The sequence below is a fragment of the Rhinolophus ferrumequinum genome, chromosome 23, assembly GCF_004115265.2.
Source record: "Rhinolophus ferrumequinum isolate MPI-CBG mRhiFer1 chromosome 23, mRhiFer1_v1.p, whole genome shotgun sequence".
NCBI classification, from domain to species: Eukaryota; Metazoa; Chordata; class Mammalia; order Chiroptera; family Rhinolophidae; genus Rhinolophus; species Rhinolophus ferrumequinum.
In genome coordinates, this window is record NC_046306.1 from 3864076 (window position 1) to 3884882 (window position 20807).

At 44.5% G+C, this 20807-nt stretch overlaps 1 protein-coding gene across 1 annotated transcript in view; it reads right to left on the bottom strand.

Moving 5' to 3' along the window:
• Positions 1-2357: 2357 nt before the first annotated feature.
• Positions 2358-20807, bottom strand: part of RAB22A (RAB22A, member RAS oncogene family) — a 44743-nt gene continuing 26293 nt past the window's right edge. The window contains exons 4-7 of the mRNA XM_033094529.1: positions 14002-14073; positions 13807-13913; positions 13083-13192; positions 2358-8713 (exon numbers count right to left, since the gene is read on the bottom strand). Coding sequence (XP_032950420.1) covers positions 8616-8713; positions 13083-13192; positions 13807-13913; positions 14002-14073 — 387 coding nt within the window. The 3' untranslated portion in view covers positions 2358-8615. The remainder of the gene's footprint in view (positions 8714-13082; positions 13193-13806; positions 13914-14001; positions 14074-20807) is intronic.

Sequence of the window (20807 nt, forward strand, 5' to 3'; positions counted from 1 at the left end):
TTTTTGGTTCACGTTTCAACTTTGTTTATAGCCTTTTCTGGTTTACCCAATCAAGAGCAGACTGGGAGTGGACCCTGGGTCCGGGGCTCTGCACCACCGCCCCTTCCATCTCCCCACCCACACAGCTCCAGCTGTGGGTATGCGTAATGTCTATAACACCAGAGATGTGCTAAGAAATATATTCCCTTTCAGGCCCCATTAAAAAGCCCTGCAAAACATACATCAAATAGGAAAATGCAAATCCCACTGGAAGATATCACTGGACACCTGCCAGGGCGGCCAAAAAGGAGTATGCATGTTGGCAAGGATGCTGAACAACTCGAGTTCTCGTACACTGCAGGTGGCAGTGAACTTGAGATGCCACTTTAGAAAACTGTTATCTGTAAAAGCAAAAAACCAAGCAACCCACCCACAGATAGAGATCTCCCAAGACCGAGTCGTTCCACTCCCAGCTATATGTCCAATAGAAATCTCTATACGGGTGCCAAAGACGTGTGTAAGAAGCTTCGCTGTGTTACATTCATGACAGCAAAAGTCGGGAGACAGCCCAATGCCCACCAACTCAGAATGGATAAAGGGCAGTTTGTTCCCACAATGGAATACTGTATCGCAGTGAGAGTGAATGCGAACACTGCATGCCATGATGAGTGAGAGACATAACCTAATTCCATAGGGTGTGTATATGTCAAGTTCAAGAGCAGGCAAAACTAACCTGGGATGTTCGCACTATCCTGAGAAAGGATGTGCCAGGGGGAGGCACCCGCCGGGGCTTCTGGGATGCGTGACATTCTGTTTTTCAAACTGAGGGGAGGTTACACGGGTATGTCTCCTCTGTGAACATTCATTGAAGTGCACATAAGATTCATGGCATTTTTCTGTACATGTTATACTTCAAAAAAAAAAAAGCAAAAATAAACGAAATGCCAAATTCATGACAAACGGTTATTTTACCTGAATCAGGTAAGGATTACATGGTTTTTAAAAAACAAATTACATGAGAGTGCTTACTCTTTATCAATGCCGTGCTGAACGCCAGTTATACAGGTATCTGGCCAAACTACACAGCCACGTGTGGCAGCCTCTTATTTTCTTCCCACTTTACAGATGAAAGTAAGGAAACTCAGAGAGCTCAGGACTTCGTCTAGAACCACACAGCCTAGAAAGGGGCAAAGCTGAGACTCAGACCCAAGTCTGTCTGTCTCAAGCCCTCCCTGGTTCCCTCATTTGAACATGTCGGTCCTCTCAGGACAACCACAGGATACAGACAGACGTTCTTCTCCCTAGGAGGGATACCACAGAGAAAATGGGTGTGATGGACCGTTGCAGGCAATGAATGGCACTGAGGGATTCCAGGGGTAAAGGCAACAGCGGGATGGAAATGCTGACATCTTTGATGAAACCCCAATAACGGATGATGGTGTAAAGCTTTTGTCCCACAAACCAAGGCGCTCACTGCTCCTTACCCGGAGGGAAGCAGAACTCCCTCTGACGCTCCTGGAGACATGGCAGGCCTGCCTCCAGCACCATGCCCCATGGCACCTATGGAAGGACTCACAGAAAGATGAGGGGTGTAGAAGGTAAAGTACAGGAAGCTGGGAGGCGTGATCAACACAGACCTACCTACGCCTTGCAGGAGCTATCGGAGTCTGGGTATTTCGGGTTTTAAAAGTTATTTAAGAATGATTTCATAATATCTGGTTACGAAAAACATCTGATGTACTATCACAAAGAGAAACCATTCGAAAGGCCAATACATGTATTTATAAACATAGCATTTTATTAACAAAATGTTTACATCCTTCTTACAACAAATTTTGTAGTGATTTAGCATGTGATACTCTATAAAAGATTATAGAATATTCAAGCTGAAACAATATAGTTTAAAAGAATGTCAAATCAACCACCATTTGCAAACGACTATCAGCGTAAGTTAAAAAAAAAAAAAAGAAAAGTCTTACAACAAAAATCAAAGATCTAGTCTTCTGTCAGCATCTACAAACAATACAGACATCATATGGTTTATCTATAGACTTAGGTCCAGCCCAAGGTTAAGACTGCAAAAATAAAGTCTCCAAACCTCCACAGAAGCTTGGCAAACTGTCATTACAATATTTCATCACAGGTAGACGTGTCATGCAGCGAAGCCACGGCTATAAATCTGGGCTGTTTATAGTGCAACAAAGCGGCCTAAACTGGAAGCAACTGAATTGTATTTTTTTCATAATAGACGCTATTAGAAAAAGGCACAGATATCTTGCTCCTTGCATCAGGTCTTGAAAAGGCATGACATTCTTAGGAGAAATAAGAATTGCTGGTATGAGGGCTTAGCTTTTTTTTTTTTTTTTTTTTTTTTTTTTAATATCTAGGCTCACCAGCATACTCCATAGCTGTTTCTCTCCAAGACTGTGGACTCAGATTGTTACATACTTTAACAAATGTTCTGTTACAGGGGAAGTGAAGTTCGAACACTTAAACTACCTCCTCACCAATGGTAAAAAAACCATCTGTCACTCAGTCATGTTGCCATGGTGAACTAGTGCCCCCCGCCCCCTCTCTGGAGATACTGGAGTTCTTTACCTCAAATCAGCCTTTGCGTTTTCTGACATAGCTCATTGTGTTCACCTCCCTTTGTGGACATGGTCGGCAATACCTACTTCTGTCACCACGAAGGCAGCACAAGGAAATGTCCCATGCACTAAGCAGGTGGCTGATGCCCTGCGTCGTTAAAGGAGAGCCCACTGCAAAGTGAGAAGAATAAGAGAAATACGGCAAGAAGTCTGCTTCGATCACAGAGAAGGCAAGACTTCAATGCTTAAGAAGGTCAGAGGCATGACTAACAATTATGTGAGGGACTCATAAAGTGACAGGAGTGAAAAAATGACTGAGCTGGATGAGAGTTAAAAAAGAAGACATCTCTTCCAGGGCACTACAGCTCTGTCCACACAACACAACAAATGGTTTAAAAATAGAGCCACCAATCAGTTACTCTGACTAGCTAGTGGCCGATCATTTTTCCCCACAGTGAATCGACCGCTCGCTCTGACATCACATACAGGATCCATATTAAGGAAAAGTTTTATAAATTATATAATAACCTCATATGTAAAGTAAGAAGGACGTACACAAATTCAAACCCTGCTTTCAAAATTTTCAGGTGGTAAAACTAATTATTCAAGGATCAATTTAATGACAAAATAACGGGACAAACGTGGTTAGGACTAAGTCCAGAAGGGAAGTCACACGCTGCTGTGTGCTGACCATGTCTGCAAGTGGGAGTGTGCATGCCGCCCACTCCCCGGGTGGCCAGTGGGCTCTGGACTCGCCTTGGGGCAGAAGGCATGCACGGCTTTTCTACAGCATGACGTGGCGTTGTGGGAGTTTCCTGGACAATTTCAGTTCTTAGTCAAGATTATCGGCCCTCTGTGCAAAATGCTATTTGAAAGATGCTTTTCTCCAAAGTAGCACTAACATGAAACAGTTTGCTTCCGGAAACACCGAGAAGTTCCTGAATCAAGAAGTGGCATCCACCCGAGCATGTCCCGTTTCTGTTCAATGATTAAGAACATTAAGGTCGACAGTTTACAACTGCCAATTAAAGAAGGCGCTTTAAAAAAATCACTACTATCTGAGGACTTCCCATTAATCGGCTGAATTCTTGGCATTTGAATTCTTGCTCGTGGAAAGCTCCCCAGAATTTTGTTTGTTTCCATTATGAAGCATTTTGATGGGGCACTGGGCACCGTACAGATCTGAAAATGAACTGACAATAAATTAAAAAATTTTTTTATTAATTGTAAGACTCCATGGTTTTAATTCAGTTATCTACTGATGACACATCCTCATCTTACTATGTGAAATGTTCAATGTAATAAAAGGAAAAAAATGGAAGGTACAGTACTGAACCCTTTAGTTTTGAAGCCCCAAATATTCTAACATATCTGTAACTGATTATACTCTAAAAGGAAAGAACACAGACATTAGTTATTTCTGATGGTACAGACCATCAAATTCAAGTTGATCTATGCTACTGGAAGTCCTTCTAGATTCGGGAAGTAAATCATTTTCCTATATCTATATGCGAAGAGAATCCTGAAAGACAAACTGAGAAATATGGACATTCTTGGTTCTATTTATTCACTTTCTTCATTATGTCTAATGAAACTTCACCACAACGGGTCTGTCACTTATCATTCTCTGGGATCAAAAAGTGGAGGCGCCTGAAAAATGGAATACCCTTCTAGTATTTTTTACTCTTTCATTTGCACATAAAACAGGACAAATGCCCCAGAATTCCATTAATGTCTATTGCAAACCGGATAATCAAATTGCCTGGATTTCTGTTACTGGAAGTCAAACCAAGTAACTCTGCCTTCAGAAGAAATTGGCAGAGGGTCGTTTCTTTCAGGCCTGGGCTAAGACCCACCCCACCCCCACCTCCCTTTTCTAAAACTAGACTGTATGCTTACCTCCTGGATACATTTGTTGCTTGGACTAATTTTTATCTCCTAAACATACAGCTGGAATCATTGTTCAATGTTTGATGGATGAAGCTAATTGAAAGCAGGTATAAAGTAACAATTTGACCCTTAACCATACCTTCCATTTCTGCCTTTAAAAATATTAACTGTGAAGAGGTGCGCTATCTCTTGACCAGTAAACAGAAATCATGCTGCTGGTCCCTCCAAATTTAAATCACAAAGGTCTTTCACAGGTTCACAATGTCTAACTTATCACTGTCATTTAAGTTTCATTGAAGGGTCAGGAGGAGCATTTACAGCCTAGTGAGTTGAGAGAGGAGAGCCAGACTGAGTTTGTGGGCTGTCATTCCCCCCTCAAATGTTCTAAAGCAGGTACCGAGTACAGATCAGAGTTAAGGGACTTGCGATCGTTTTCCCCTACAAGGAACAGATTCTCTCATCACTTACACAGACAGGTTCTTGCAAAGACACCTGAATGTGTAGGGGCTCTGTCATATACATAACATACTGTGCGCCTGTATCTTATACACTGAGGGCCATGAATCACGATCTCAAACAGTGAAAAACGCTTCTAAGAATTAATATAATAACATCTCTTGCAACTCTCAGAATATAAAAGATGCGTATGACAATGAACAAATGCCTTTTCAAGCTCTGAGGCTGACACGCCAATTAGTGCTGTGTAATCTGAATCAAACTTGCCCGTTTTAACACAATGCTCAAAAAGTGCAGGTATTCTGGTGTGACATCTCCAGTGAAGCCATGGAACAGCTAGCTGGCTAAAGGACATTTTCATTTCTTTATCTCCCAGAGTTGAATTCACAAGGTCTCCCAGACCTACTTTCCTTCTGGAGAATACAAAAGCAAACGAGAAGTTCTGAAATGAAACGTGATTTTCTTTCCCTCTTTATATATTTAAAAATGACAATGGATCAGCTCAGGAAGGACACCAAGCCACGCAGAGGAGGAGACGAAGCCTCTGATAAAAAAGGCTCGATCATTTCAGAGATGGGGAGGCATCCAGGCAGTACATGTACACGGGAGGCAGGCACTTCAAACAGAATCATAAATGGACAACAGGAAGCGTGTTATTTGAAAGGAACACTCTCCCCGTTGCTGAGGAGAGCTCAGCCTGACCGTGGCTGAGAAGCAGGTGATGGAGAGCTCCCTTGCAACCTGAAGGGCCCGCCGTAGGGACTTCTCCCTAGTCACTCCTTAAAGAGAAATTCAAGCGAAGGACACTTAATCACACTCTTCCTTTGTTCCTTTAATCACCCAATGACAGTTAATTAGTTATTAGAGAATCAGAAAAACACTTGTGTGAAAGGAGACTTCTGGTGACCAATGAATGGTTACTAGGAGTGGACACCTGCAAAGAGCTTATTTCAATTTCTCTGAGAGGAATCAATATATACTTGCGGTTAATTAATGATTTTTCTTTTCAGTCCCCAAAGTTTTAAAAAGTGGCCCCGTGTGACAAGGGAACCAAACAGAAGATTTTCATGGCTGGGTTATATCTCGATTCCTTTGAAATCTAGCTTTTTCTCCTGAGAAATAAGACTGAAGGATGTATGAAATGTGTGTTAGAGCATTGCTTAGTCAGGTTCATATCCAAACCGTGTTCCAAGTCAAACCCTGCTCCTGACTTTAACATTCACCTTTGCACTTTATAAGCAAACAAAATAAATGAAAACATTTTTCCTGTTTCATCGAGTATGGATCATGGATCTGAGATAGCCATTTGTTGTTTTGAGGATTAAAAAGATATTGCATGAGAAGTAGTGCCATGTCAATTTCTGAGACCGGTGAAAATGAGGGAAGAGGCCCCAGAAACGCACGAAGGATCGTGCCATATGTCATTCTGTTAATAAAACAGGTGGCTATACCTGAAGAGAATCACTCTCTACCTATAGGAAGGCATATGAGAAATCATGAAGGGAGACCAGCTGCAGAGGGCTGAAGGGATGGACCTGTCTGGGGCTAAATCCAGTAAATGTCACAACAGTATCAGAGGCAGGGGAGCCTTTTGCTTTTCCCTGTGCACCCAGACACCATGAAATCATCAACATGGACTGACAGCTTTGGTGGGAATATTGTGAAGGTCACAGATTTGCGTCATCTTTTGGTAAAATAAGAGAGAAAGGGCCACACATGCATCGCCTCTTCGGTAGTGAGTGAAACAACTTTTGTTTTTATTTTGTTGTCGTGGAGATTGAGGCACAGCTGTGGGAAAGCTAGGGATAAACCCCGGCAGTGGCCAGAGGCCCCAATCTATCTGGATGTATATGAAATAAAGTGAAAGCACCTTCAGGGAGAGCCCACCCCTGGAATCACGGCTTTTCTCTTAAAGGTTGCTAATTTCACACTGGGAAGGAAGCAAGATGCTAGGGGTTAGAGAGTCCACATGGATTTTAAACAAAACGACGTTAGAAATTTCACTAACTATATTCCTCCTGTAGGATTTCAGTAAGAAAATAAACAATTTCAAATGCTTAAGATATTCACCAGGGAAAAGGGAATCGTTTTTTACTTAATCTGAGTTATAATTTTCCCATTCAAATCTACCCATATCAAGTGGGGTGCACAAAGAAATAATTATTTTTAAAAGTTTTGACTGTTCAGTTTAAGGATAGCTCTGAAAACACAATTTAGTTTGAAATTCAAGCTGTTTCATTTCCTATTTAATCTTATAAATTTCCTTCCCTTACAATACTCAGGTTGGAAGGGTGCCAAATTAGACCAGGAACAAATTTTCACCAACTTCACTTCAGTGCTTTATTTTTAGATTATATTAAAAACCTCATTAGGCTCCCTGAGGGAAAAGAGTGTTAACCACTAACAGAGGCAGGGGAAAATAAAGGAAACGGAAAGATAAGCTAAATTGTTAACAAGGAAAGCTCTCTTAAAGCAGTCGGTCTGAGGTTGCTCTAAAGCTGAAAGGAACTTATTACCAAGACCAGGTAAATGGCATGCGCTCGGAGCTTCATTTTTTACCCCAAGGCTAGGAAGGGCCACTCAGGCTTGTCAAAGTGCCATATGTCTGTATTATGATTTCCAGATGGGATTTTGGGGGGGAGGGTACAAGGGAAGGCAGCGAAATCTTTAAAGATTGTAAGCGGAGTGTTCCACGCTCTCGCACAGCATCAGTGAGCTTCAAAGAGTCCCCCGTGGACAGGCTGAAAACTGGGCGGGCACACGCCAGACGGTGCAAGATGAAATGGAGTGTTGGATGAAACATAGAATTTATTAATGTATTTACATAATTAATAATTTTTAAGCAATGGTCTCATAAATATAGACTACGACTTTACATACGCTAAGAAACAGATAACTGTTTTCATCACCAAAATATTTGGGTTAAATAAAAAATTGACAGCATTTACACCACGTTCTTCACTTTCTTTTTCCTCCTTTTTAAACCATTGTTAGTCATTTTAAACATATGCAATTCAATTTATTCCAGGCAGCTTCTCTACCACCACCATCCTGATCATGAGAGCTTATTAAAAAAGGTGCCAATAATGAGTTTGGTGACACGTACATGACAGGTCAGAATGCAAACCTAGGGTTAGCCACGATCTGTTCTTGTTAATTTACTGTGTGTATCCTGGGCTAATGTATTCAATGAAAAGTGCTTTGGAGACGGAGGGGATGAAATCATTTCCATCAGTCCTATAAATAACCCATTTTAGCTTCAAATAATAACTGCCATCCCTCCACTTAGCGATATCCTACCACATTTTAAAGGATAACAGTGGTAACGGGAAACCAAAGAAATTATAATCTCCACAAAGTCTTTTTCCCCCTCAAGAACCACGAAAGTGCTAATTTTCTCTTTACAAATGTTACATAAAATCTTGATTACAAAACTACTCCACAATTTAATCCTACCCTCCATACAATTACATGTTCCTTTTCAGCGAGGTCCAAAGCCGACCGTGTAGTCCCTTTGTACACCAGAGAGTCTTTACATAACAGAAGTCCACAAATATTACTGCTCGGTCTTCAGAGAGGAAACAGAACTGGTGGATTTCTGACTTTGTTTTGCGCAAAGGAGACCCAGCCCGGCTAGGTGAAAGCCTGCGGTGCGCTTTCAGGCCCACCCACTCCAGCGCGCTGGAGCCTGAGGGGGCTCGGTCAGCAGCAGCTCCGCTTTGGCTCTGACGGCTGTCTTCGGAGTTTGAAGCCCTTCCCGCCACACGGCGGGTTGGCGTCAGTGGATGGAATTCTTCGACCTAAACCAAGAGGGAAGGGAATGAGCTTTAACTTCCCAAATCTGCTCCTTCTCAGACACAACCGTTCTGTAGATGCAATCTGACAGGTTTCATTAAAATAGAAACAGTTTAATGAACTTTAAATTTTGGAATGACTTTAGATTTACAGAAAAGTTGCCAAGATAACATGGAGTTGCTGTATACCCCTCACCCGGTTTCCCCTAATGTTCGTATCTCATGTCACCACGGGACATTTGTCAAAATGAAGAATTCAACATTGGCACATGGTTATTAACTGAACTCTCGACTTGTTTTCAGATGCCACCAGTTTTTCCATTAATGTTCTGTTTCCATTTCAGGGCCCAAACAAGGATATTACATAGCATTTATACAAACTTTTTTACTACAAAAAAAAAAAAAATGCATGTTAAAAACGTCCTGTTTTTAGTAGGTACATGGGCATAGGCCTGTCCTGTATGTGGCAGAGGCCACCTTGCAGGGACAAGTGTGCATGGACATGCACGGTACACGCACCTGTACCTGTCCCCTTCTGAAGCCCAGGTAGGAGCAAACATGCGCACTGTTCCCACCTCGCTGCTCTCATTCTATGTCCTGGGGACCTGCCGCCGCTGTGCCTGGAGAGCCGCTGCACTCTTCCTAAGAGCTCTAAGAAGATGCATTATATGGATATACCGTGATTTATTTAACCATTCCCCGTCAATGGGGATATTATCGTGTTAGTTTCTAATATTCTGATGCTATTAAACAACGATGCAAAAAGTATCTCCGTGAACCTGAGTGTTTGTGTCACTTAACGGGAGTGGAGGAGCTGGGGCAGCCGTTCTATTCCTGGGTATTTATCTGACACATACACTGGATTCCCAGGGTCTACCTAGCACACATGCAAGAAAGATGCACAGTTTAAATTTTGACAGATGCTGCCCGATTGCTCTCTGAAGAGTCTGTGCCACTTTATTCTGCCGCCAACGACGTATGAGAATGACCAGGTCTCACTTCCCTGCTCCGTAAAGCATAACGTCAGTTTTGAGAAACTGCAGATGACCCACCACATCCCCACCTGGTGACTTCAGGGCTGTTCCCTACACAGGGCTGTCCTGACGCCCCCGCCCCCCTCGGAACTCTCCAACATCTCACACTGCAATCAATCAGGACGGCACAAGCATGCTGTTATGTATTTGTTTACGCGACTATCCCTTCAAATTTGACCCTTAGCTCTTCAAGGAGAGAGCGCCTGTTTCTCCATCTTTCTGTTTCCAGGATTATCTAGCACAGTACCTGGCACTGAGGTATTTTGAAAACACGGAATGAACTGGCATGCGCATTTTGGCAAGAACAAGGCTGAGATGGACTCTGCCAGCTCTCAGATCCTTGGTCGCCAAGCCGAGAGCTTCCAGCATGGAGCAGCTGCAAACCTGCGTGGGCAGGACACGGTACGGTGTCCGCACGACCAGAAAGTGGCCCCCACTATGTCCTAACACCACTTTTCAAATCCTCCCCATGCTGTTGTGAATAAACTGCCAATTCATTTATAAGCTTTAAAGCTTCTGGTCATTACATATTTCTCAACAAATGGATACTGGAAATACAGCTGGGACAACAGAGCCATCTCTGAAACATTTGCAGAAAAAAGCAGAGAACATCTTTATGACCTAGAAACAGGCAATGATTTCTTAAACTGGAGTCAAAAAATGCTCACCATAAAGGAAACTAAGGACAAACAGGATTCTATTAAGATTAAAAACTCCAGTTCATCAAAGGAGTTTTTTCAAAAATCAAAGTCCAGGGGGCCAGCCCCACACCTGTCAGCTGTCAGGGGCACCAGGGCTTTCTGCCGGCCCCCACGCTCCTAACTCCAAAGGCTGCCGGTTCCATTCCCGCATGGGCCAGTGGGCTCTCAACCACAAGGTTGCTGTTCAATTCCTTGAGTCTCGCAGGGGATGGTGGGCTCCGCCCCCTGCAACTAAGATTGAACACGGCACCTTGAACTGAGCTGCCTCACGGACGGCTCAGTTGGTTGGAGCGTATCCTCTCAACCACAAGGTTGCCAGTTTGATTCCTCGAGTCCCGCAAGGGATGGTGGGCAGCGTCCCCTGCAACTGGCAACAGCGGCTGGACCTGGAGCTGAGCTGCACCCTCCACAACTAAGACTGAAAGGACAACAACTTGGGGCTGAACGGCACCCTCCACAACTAAGATTGAAAGGACAACAACGTGACTGGAGGAAGGACCTGGAAGTGCACGCTGTTCCCCAGTGAAGTCCTGTTCCCCTTCCCCAGTAAAAAAAAAACAAACAAAAAACTCCAAGTCCAGCCACACAGTAGATCTTTCCAGCGCACATAACCAACAACTGGCTCACATTCAAAGTAAACTATGAATGTTAAGAAAAAGGCAGGTAACCTGATGGGAAAACAGGCAAAACGTCCCAGGAGAGGCTACCCTGGTGGTACATAAACGTAAATAAACATTGGAAAGGCGCTCAACATCATTTATGCCATGGAGACAGGTCACTACCCCCACGAGAAGAACAGAGACTGGCATCCCCACACCCCACTGGTGCGAGTGCCAACTGGCACCTCCACGGTGAACCATTTGGCAGTGAACGTGCGCTGAACCCCCTGGGTCCCGACGTGAGTGAGGATGATAGCAGTGCACTTAGTGTGACAAGTCCTTGAGCTTTATACTTCTGATAGGAGCGTTTCGATTTCAGTAAAATGCAAGCAGGAAGGCACGGTGCTAACGCAGTTTTACAACAGCCAGTAAACGATACACTCAATTTACATCTCTAAATTTTTCTAATCTTTGTGAACACATATTTTTTATTTTTCAGCTAAAATGAGTACGTACGTGCTCTTTTTGATATATGAATTTTCACTGTTGGTATAGTTCACTACATTCCCGCTTTCAACACTGAAAAGCGGGAGTAATTCTAGCGCACTCATGACACCACACACAGACTTTTTAGCTGGAGCTGTGAAGAATCTGTGACCGGCCTCACTTTGCCTTGCAAGAAAGCACCTGGGTAACTGCTATTTACAGTCCAGGAAGACAGGAAATAGCATGACTGTACCATGGAAGCGAAGGGGCTGGACTGCAGGCTGGAAAGCAGCAGCCCGCTGGCCACACCTGCCGCAGATGGGCTTGGCAGGGCTGTACAGTACTCTGGAAATATCTGAATTACATTTGGCCACATCGAACCAATGGGACATGTTACATAAAATCCATATCTCTACTTCTCTGAACAAACTAAAATCATCAAAAAATAAAAATAAAACAAAAATAACCCCAGCAATTGGGCAACCAGAGGCTTCAAGTCCAGGGTGGCCCCACTGTGGGAGCTGGGCCCACACCTGTCAGCTGTCAGGGGCACCAGGGCTTTCTGCCGGCCCCCATCCCAGGGGCGCTGCAAGTCATGCCCCCTCCTCCACAGGATGGCCAGGCCCACCCGGCTGCAGCAATCTCACACCCACCCAGACGACAAAGCCTAATGAGTGAGTTCACCAGCCCCGACACGTGCCTGGATGGCTCTCTCCTGTTCTCCGCCCGCAGATCCGACACATTCAGTTAACGTGAAGCCCCAGTCTCTGCACGGCCAGCTCAGGCCAATCTCAGCTCCAATATCTCACCTCCAGAGAGGCCTTTTCCCTGGGCACCTGCAGACGCTCTCACTCCGTCCCATATTATTTTCTTCCTCTCACTGCTCATCATCTGAAAGGATCTGACTTATTTTTGTGTTCACTGTCCCTGCAGGAGCATCAGATCCAGGAGCTTAGGGGCCTTGCCTACCTTGCTCAGCTATCTCCCCCGAGCCTGGAGCAGTCCTCAATAAACATTCTGATGAATTTGAATGAAATGAATAAACATAGATACAATCTGTAGAGGATCCCAAAGGTATGCAGCAGTCTCTCTCCCATCCAGTGTCATCATATTAACACTTCTGGAAAGGGAAGGGGGAGGGGGGGAACGAGGTCTTAACCTTTTACTCGCCTAGTATTAATTTTTGAGGGTTTGCTTATAGTGGAATCCCACATGCATTTCATTTCCCCGTATTTATTTTGCTAATTTGCAATGACTTTGGATGGCTAATTGAAACACATCAAGAGAGAAAGAGGGAGAGATGACCTCGGGGCCCTGGGCATTATTTCCTCAGCGGCAGCATTCTTAATAGAAGGGCCACATCCTCAGGCAGCAGCTCGCCAGCAATTACCACACGATGATGGAAAACCGCTGTCCCTCTGACAGTCTCACATCTCGTTCCACTGACAATACCAGAGACTAGACCAGTCTGCGCACGGAGGGAATTTTATCCCGCAGGATAATTCTGTTTCATGTTGCCCTGCACAGAGGAAAGCCGTAAGGCACAGATACTCACTAATTTCTATAAAGAGTTCATTTATGTTTATCGCATTTTTCGCGCTGGTCTCTACGAAAATCGCATGGATGGAGTCGGCGTAATCCTTGGCGTCTCTCTCCAGGACTTCCCTGGAAGGCGACAGTTGCACATCAGAAATGCTACCCGTCAAGAGCTTAAAGTTACCCCCACCCACCCAGTAATTCCCCAGGCTCATGATGACAAAGGGTGTCAGGAATGGCTGGTGAGGCCCTTCCTCGTGATCCTCCCAACCATACCACATCTGGGGCTAAACAAAGCGAAACTGGACTACTGCAATGCCCCCAGTGGGGTGACTGGGGAGTGGCAGGGCTTTCTCTCCCCCCCCAGAAGTAAAGCCCGCACTTTGGGAATTACGGAAGTGGTCCACGGAAATTGCCACTAAGTGCGCTTTCCTAAAAATACGCTTTCCCCATTAACATTTCCAATGTCAAGGGAGCTGGGGGCTATGCTCATCTCAGAAAACATCAAGTTCAAAGCAACCAAAGTTTAAATAAATCACACACCGGTCTATAGACATAATCTAATTAGCTCCAAATGTCCAAACTCTTAATTTTACTTTGCAACTTCAGGACTCCAACTACAAACGGGAAAGGAATTTTTCAATGTCAGAGATAAAATAAAAGCAAGATTCTTATACTGGATATTGCTCAGTAAGGAAAGGAACACAGAACCAGCATTGTAGTCTCCTGGTCTAATAACTTACCTTACATCGATAAGGTCACACTTATTTCCTGCAATGGCAACTACAATATTAGGTGGGCCGTGCTGTCGAAGCTCTTTTACCCAATTCTTTAATGTTGAAAAAGTCTCCTGTAACACAAAGGAGGAGAGCCACTGCAGAGCTAAGCCACCAGGAGAGTTGCCAAGCAGTCTAAAGAACAGGGTACAGAAGGCTTACTTCTTTCGTGATGTCGTAAACAATTATGGCTGCAGCTGACCCTCGATAGTACATTGGTGCTAAGGCACGGAACTGCAGAGAAGGGGAGAAAGAAACAACAAAATGGGGAAAAGTGGTTAAATATGTTTCTTACTAGACTTTTAAGCCCATTATTCCTGCACAAAAGGTAATCTTTCTCTTAACCCAGAGATGACATGATGCTTTCAAGCAAATGAAGCAGTGATTACCAAAGGCACAACTTTTCAAGTAATACTGAAAAATCTCTCAGAAGATACTTCAGAATACAGTTTTACAGGAATTAAATATGGTGCTGTAAACAACTATTTCAGCTAAAAAGGCTTTTTAATTGAACTCGGTATTCTAATTCCCCAATTCATTTGTTCAATAAATAGTCCTTTAAACTTTGGCTTCCCAAACTATTGAGGAGGTGAAAATCACCCCGTAACGAATTCTCCAGAGAAGTGGCTGCATTTGGGTGTCGTGAAGATAACCTGTAACCCAAATGCCACTGTACTACGGAGACGAGCTCATGGTCACGTGCGTCCATGGTCACATTCGCTACTTGGGTGAGTCTGTGACTCGCTTTTTTGAGGTCTCTGTGCAGGTGGCAACACCAAATGAGGGGCGCATCTCATCTCATTTACATGAATTTAACTTTGTATGCAGAGCTGCTTCCCATCCGCCAGCCTTCCCCCCCACCCCCCCCCACACACAGAGGGAGGAAAGGAAGAGGAACAACAATTTGAACAGCGAGGCTGATTTACTGGAATATGAGCCGGAAAGGATCAGCTCTTCCCCCACTTGCTCTCACTTCCTGGGCGTACGGAATGTGTACGGAATGTGCTGGTGTGTCCTGCTCAGGGAGTGTGATGGCAATGTTTAAAGACAAGAATTTTACCTGTATTTGATCTTCGTCTTACGCGCCAACTTTGGCACCTGATCCCCACCTATAATGTGACCCCACTGGACTCTCACCCTGCTCTCGGTTCTGGTGGCTGAGCCCCCAGCACGGGAAGGAGCTGTCCCCAGAAGTGAGCCCCTGGGCGCAGTACAATTCACATACAGAAGGAGCCTGCAACTTCTTATCCAAGGGGCTTAACCGTTGGCTTTGCAACTTCCTCGTGAATTTGAGTTTTAGGGAAGAAAGTGAAATTAAGACTAACTACATGAGGGAAGACAGCCTGCCTGCCTGGTTAGTACACCGTTTTTCTCTGGGGCCAGCACCCGCACACAGTAGGAAAGCAAGCGTGGTGGACAAGTGGATTAGAACTGTTGAAAGCGGGATGATGCCACACCAAAGCCAGACCCAGATGGCCGGCCACACACATGAAGTCTGAGTAGTCTTTGTGAGAAAGATCCTGCCTCGGGGGTAAAGCCTGCTAGCTTCCAATACAATATACTAGTACATCTTAAAGAGGAAAAAGAACAAAAATAAAGGTTGTAAACAAGAAATTACTACAGAAGAGGAAAGTGCACTGCTGGGTGGAAAGACTGGACTGACTTCCATGGGGGAGGATACTGGGCCCACCGGAAACAAAAGCTACGGACGTTAGCTTTCCTTGCAGGTGTTTCATCCTGGCAACATCCTGAACAAGGCGTTTTTGGAAGGTAACATTCATACAGAGAAGTGCAGAGATCTTAAGTTTGGATGAAATGACATGGGTATGTGTCCATCCACGAAGCCCCATCCCAAGGCAGAAAACGTTTCTATCAACATAACATTCCCCAACGCTCCTCTAATCAGACCCTTCTTTAACCCTGATAATAACGCTGGTCTTCAAATCTAATTTATTGCCACTGATAGAACCACAATGGTTTCCTTTTGCTTATGCTTATGCATTGAATATCCTTTTCCATTCTCTTATTTTTCAAGCCACCCCTGTTTTTATTTAAGATAATCCTCTTTTAAGCAGCACATGGTCTAACCCTGATTTTTGATCCAATCTGACATCCTCTGCCTTTTAAGTGGAACGTTCAGTTCCTTTACGTTTAGTGTACTTATTGATACATTTGGTCTTACTGATATTATGTCTACCATGTTGCCATTTGCTTTATATTGTTCCATTAAAAAAAGGGCTCTTCTTCCTTTACTCCCCTCTTTTGCATTAACTGAATTTTTTTAGTATTTCATTTTAGTATATTAGTTTGTCCTTTGGCTTTTTAGCTATACCTTCTTGTATGACTTTTTAAGTGGTTGCTGTTCTAACTACAATATATTTCTCCAGTCTGCTTAGAGTTTAAAATGTGCTACCTCAGGGAAGACATTAAGAGCGTGGTGGAAGTCTAATTCTTTTATCCCACCGTCCTATGTGCTACTGTTGTCAAATATTTTAAATCTCCACACACTAGAAACTATACAATCCAATGTTATAATTTTTGCATGAAACAGCTAGTCGTCTTTTAAAGAAGCTGAGAAGACAAAAAGATAGACTTCTGTATTCCCCATTTCCAGTGGTTACTACTCTCCCTATGGATCTGAATTGCCATCTGGTGTCATCCGCTTCAGCCTGAGAAACCTGCTGCTGCTGCCGCTGCTGACTTCCCAGCCACTAGTTTTCTAAAAGTGCCATTCCTTTGACCCCATATTTGAAAGGTAATTTTGGCATATTGACAGACTGACTCTTTTTGCTTTCAGTACCTTAGAGATACGGTTCCAAGGTCACCTGGCCTCCAATGCTTCCGTGGGAAGTTAGCCACCACTCACACTCGTATTGCTGTCTCCTGTACATCATGTGTCTGTTACCTCTGGCTGCTTTCAAGACTTTTTCTCTTCAGCTTTGGTTTTCAGCAGTTTTATGGTAACATGTTTCTCCGAAAATAAGACCTAGTCAGACAATCAGCTCTAATGCATCTGTTGGAGTAAAAATTAATATAAGACCCAGTCTTATATTAATTTCTGCTACAACAGACGCATTAGAGCTGATGGCCCGGCTAGGACTTATTTGCAGGGAAACAGGGTATAACAAGATGTGGTTTTCTTTGTCCTTATGGCTTTGCTGAACTTCTTGGATTTGTGAGTTGGTATGTTTCATCAGATTTGGTAAATTTTCAGCCATTATTTCTCAAAATATCTTTTTTTCCTGTCCTGGGTCTCCTTTCACTCCTGGGTCTCCAGTTACACAAACGATAGATTGTTTGAATTTGCCCCTACGGTACAGAGACTATGTTCATTGTTTTCCCACTCTTTCTCCGTTCTTCTGATTGGTTAGTTTTTGTCACCCATCCAGTGGATTTTTCATTTCAGATATTACAGTTTCAGCATTTCCATTTGATTATTAGTTTCCATTCTGTGGGAGATTGCGCATCTGTAGTAAGTAGGTAAGACTTCTTTCCCTTCAATCTGTGTGCCCACTTAAACGATCTTTATCTTCTGAGGGCAGGAAGGTCCGGTTCCTGAGTACTCATCCTGAGGGTGGTGTCGCATGTGGTCAGGGCAGGTTGATCTGGGTCTGCCTTTCATCCTCCGCCACGGTCTCTGCTCCTAAGCACAGTCCTCTGAAGTTCCAGTGGAAGCCCAAGGGGTTTACCAATCCCTCCAACATGGCAGGACTGGACTCCACTTAGTGCTGCCATCCCTCTAGCTGCTGCTTCCTGGTGGGTCCTGTCGTGTCGCCCCTGCGCATTCATTCACAATTTGGGAGTCAGGAAAAGACTCGAAGGGAATTTACAAGCAGATTTGAGGGCATCCCTCCTTTTGGATCCATCTTTTCTGGGATTTGCCTCCTCTTTCTTCAGTTGCTCTGGCAGCCTTAGTCTGTCCTCCAACCCCACAAGCTAAAGGGTGGGCTTTCTGCTGGAGTCCTAGTCACCCTGTGCCGCGTGGACTGGGCAGTGCCCTCTGGGGAAAGGCCACAAAACTGTGAGCATCAGCCAACCGAGTTTCCTTTTCAGTCTCTGACTGTATCCGGCGGCTTGGTAAGGCCTTCAGACAGGTGTTTCGAATGTGTACTCCGGAGTTGATACGTACAACCATTGCCTGTGGGAGGGTGAGTCCGTTACAAGGCATTCCACCTTACAGACACTGAAACTCTTTTTGTGTCCTTTTGTGTGAAGAAAGAAGGTGGCAGCTTAAAAGGAAACTCAAGGGACATCAGCACCAAATCTGCTCTAGATCAGGGATCCTCAAACCTTTCCTGGAAAGGGCCAGATAGTAAATATTTTAGGCTTCGTGGGTCATTTGGTCTTTGTTCCAACTACTCAACTCTGCTATTAAACAGTGAAAGCAGCCATAGATACTATGCAAACAAACAAGAGTGGTGGTTGCGTTCCAATAAAACTTTATTTACAAAAACGGGCAGCAGGCTGGATTTGGCCCACAGGCCACAGTGCTGACCTTAGCTCTAGATGACACTAAGCGACTCTACTTATTCCTGATTTTAGACCCGAGAATGATTCCTCACATGACTGCTGTGACAGTCAACGAGGCCATGCCTTCCCGTTGCTCTCACCTCTGGAAACAGTCATCAAGAGAAACCACGTTATGATTCAGGACCATAAATCTTTAAGGACTGGATGCAGTGTCTACTTGACTTTGGTTAAGCAGCTTTCTTTTATATGATCCCAGACCAACTGTTGAAATTGTTGGTGCCACTTTTACGGCGTCTTTATGACATGTATTTGTGATGCCTATTTGTGCACGGTCCCCATACTATTGTAGGAATCCTTGTTAGTGAAGGGTGATTGGTGGGAAAATGTCCCTTAAAATGAATTTATTAAGGGTAGATAATAGGGAAAAAAGGTCTGACAAAGGCTCTATCTTGAGAAAATAAATTTAAAATTATGAAAACAAGTTTCATTTTATCTGGCATTTGAAAAATCTTAGGTTTGTTGTTGCAACCAGGAGCTAGTTTCCTGAAGGAATACTGAATCAAAGCTGATCAAGAATTTGACTGTGATTCTTCTGATAAAACCATATACTAATGAAATACGAGAGCTTTTATTTCACTTCTGACTCTCCTTGTCAAAAAAAGAGTAAGTTTTACAAAACTATTTGAGGACTCCATCAATTTCCTTAGGCCTCTCCATCCTTTGATACACAAATTGGTATCTTCTGCAGCACGTCTACCACCATCCTGATCAGCACTTTTCTCTTCATTTAACAAGATGCCTACCGTCACTGGCTTTGCATGACATCTGCAATGTTCTCCAAAAATCACTTTCACTGATGCAATGAAATCACTTTGCAGTCAGTTACAACCAGCCTATGAGAAAGACAATCCGTCTGTCAAAACTATATGCAGCAACAGGTGCAAGGGTCAAAATGCGGAAGATATTTGAATGGTCAGTTCATTAAAAGGGTTTTCCTTTTATGACGAGTTTCGGTTCCACAGTGAATCTTATTACTACAGAGAACAGACTAATAAATATGCAAATACCAGAAATTTATAATTCGAGGCATGCAATACTCACATGGTAAAAGTACGCAGAGGATCTGTCCTTCTATGTGCCAAAGTAGGGCTGGCAATCAGTTGACATAAATCCACTGGCATCAACATCGTGTGCCAGGGACTGAGAGCACAGACATGAAGACAGTCTCTGCCCCTAAAGAGCTTACAGTCTAACAGCAGATAAACAAGTAAGGGAATAGGTGATGGTTCAGGACACAAAGAAATATGCCAAAGAGTTTATCTGCTGATTGTCCACCCAACATGTGGGCATCAGCTGTAGGGCAGGCACTCTGCAGGCCCCAGAACACAGCTGGAACCAGACACTGTGGTCCCACAGTCTGCGGCGAGGCTGCCAATACAGGTAAGGAGACCAATGTCTACCGACAACGTCGGATGATGGGGCTGAGGAAGATCAGGGCCAGTGGTGGAGAACGAATGGGGCCCTGCCGAGGTATGGATGGGGCTGGGTACACTCTGAAGATGCACCAGGTAGCCTGAGACCAAAGGCTGGTGAGGAACCACGGGCTGTCACCCAGTGGAGGGAAGAGAAAGTTCCAGCAGAAGAAGCGACGTGTATAAAGGCCTGGTGGGCAGAGTCTGAGGAACTGAACTCAGCAAGGGAGAGGGGACGTGGACCAGGACGACACCGAGGAGAGCCAGCAGAGCAGGCCGTCCAGGCTCTGTAGGCCACTGCCGTGGGGGAGGGGAGCCGTGGGCAGTGACTGAGGGCGGTAAGTACGAAGATCATAAAGCAGCGTCTGATTTATGTTGTCAAGAAATTCCTCTCGGTCTGGTAGGGTGGCGGGGCTGGGAAGAGGGACAGCAGGGAGACCGGCTAAAAGGCTAACAGAACACGTGGGCGAGAGCGAGTAGGGGCTGAGAGCAGAGTGCAGCAGTGGAGATGAAGGGAAGGGAACGCATCTGAGAGACACTGGGAAGATGGAGCTGTCAGGAGGTGCTGATGGAGCAAACGTGGGAGCTGTGGGGAGGAAGAATCAAAGGTGACCCTGGATTCGGGTGTGAGCATCGTGGGCGTAAGGCAATGTGGGTACTTACCGGAGAACAGCGGGATGGTTAGGAAAGCCCCCCTTGAGGTGACATCAGAGGAGGGTTTTGAAGGCTGAGTATGAGTTTTCTAGGCTAACAGTGGGCAGGCGGTGTTCCGAGAAGGGGGAGCAACAGCACACGGAAACGAGGGTATGAAACTGTATGCACACTGGGGATGTAGAAGCAGTTTGGTTTTAGAGGATACCTGGTGGGAGGTGATGCAAATGGAGTGTGGCTGAGGCTGGATGGGTAGGATGTCGAAGGCTTTGCCCAGGACCAGCTAGCAGCCAGAGAAGCTCACAGAGCTGTCCTGGATGATGCTCACAGCATTTCAAATGATCTGTGACTACCTGTGAGGTGCTTAGATTCTTT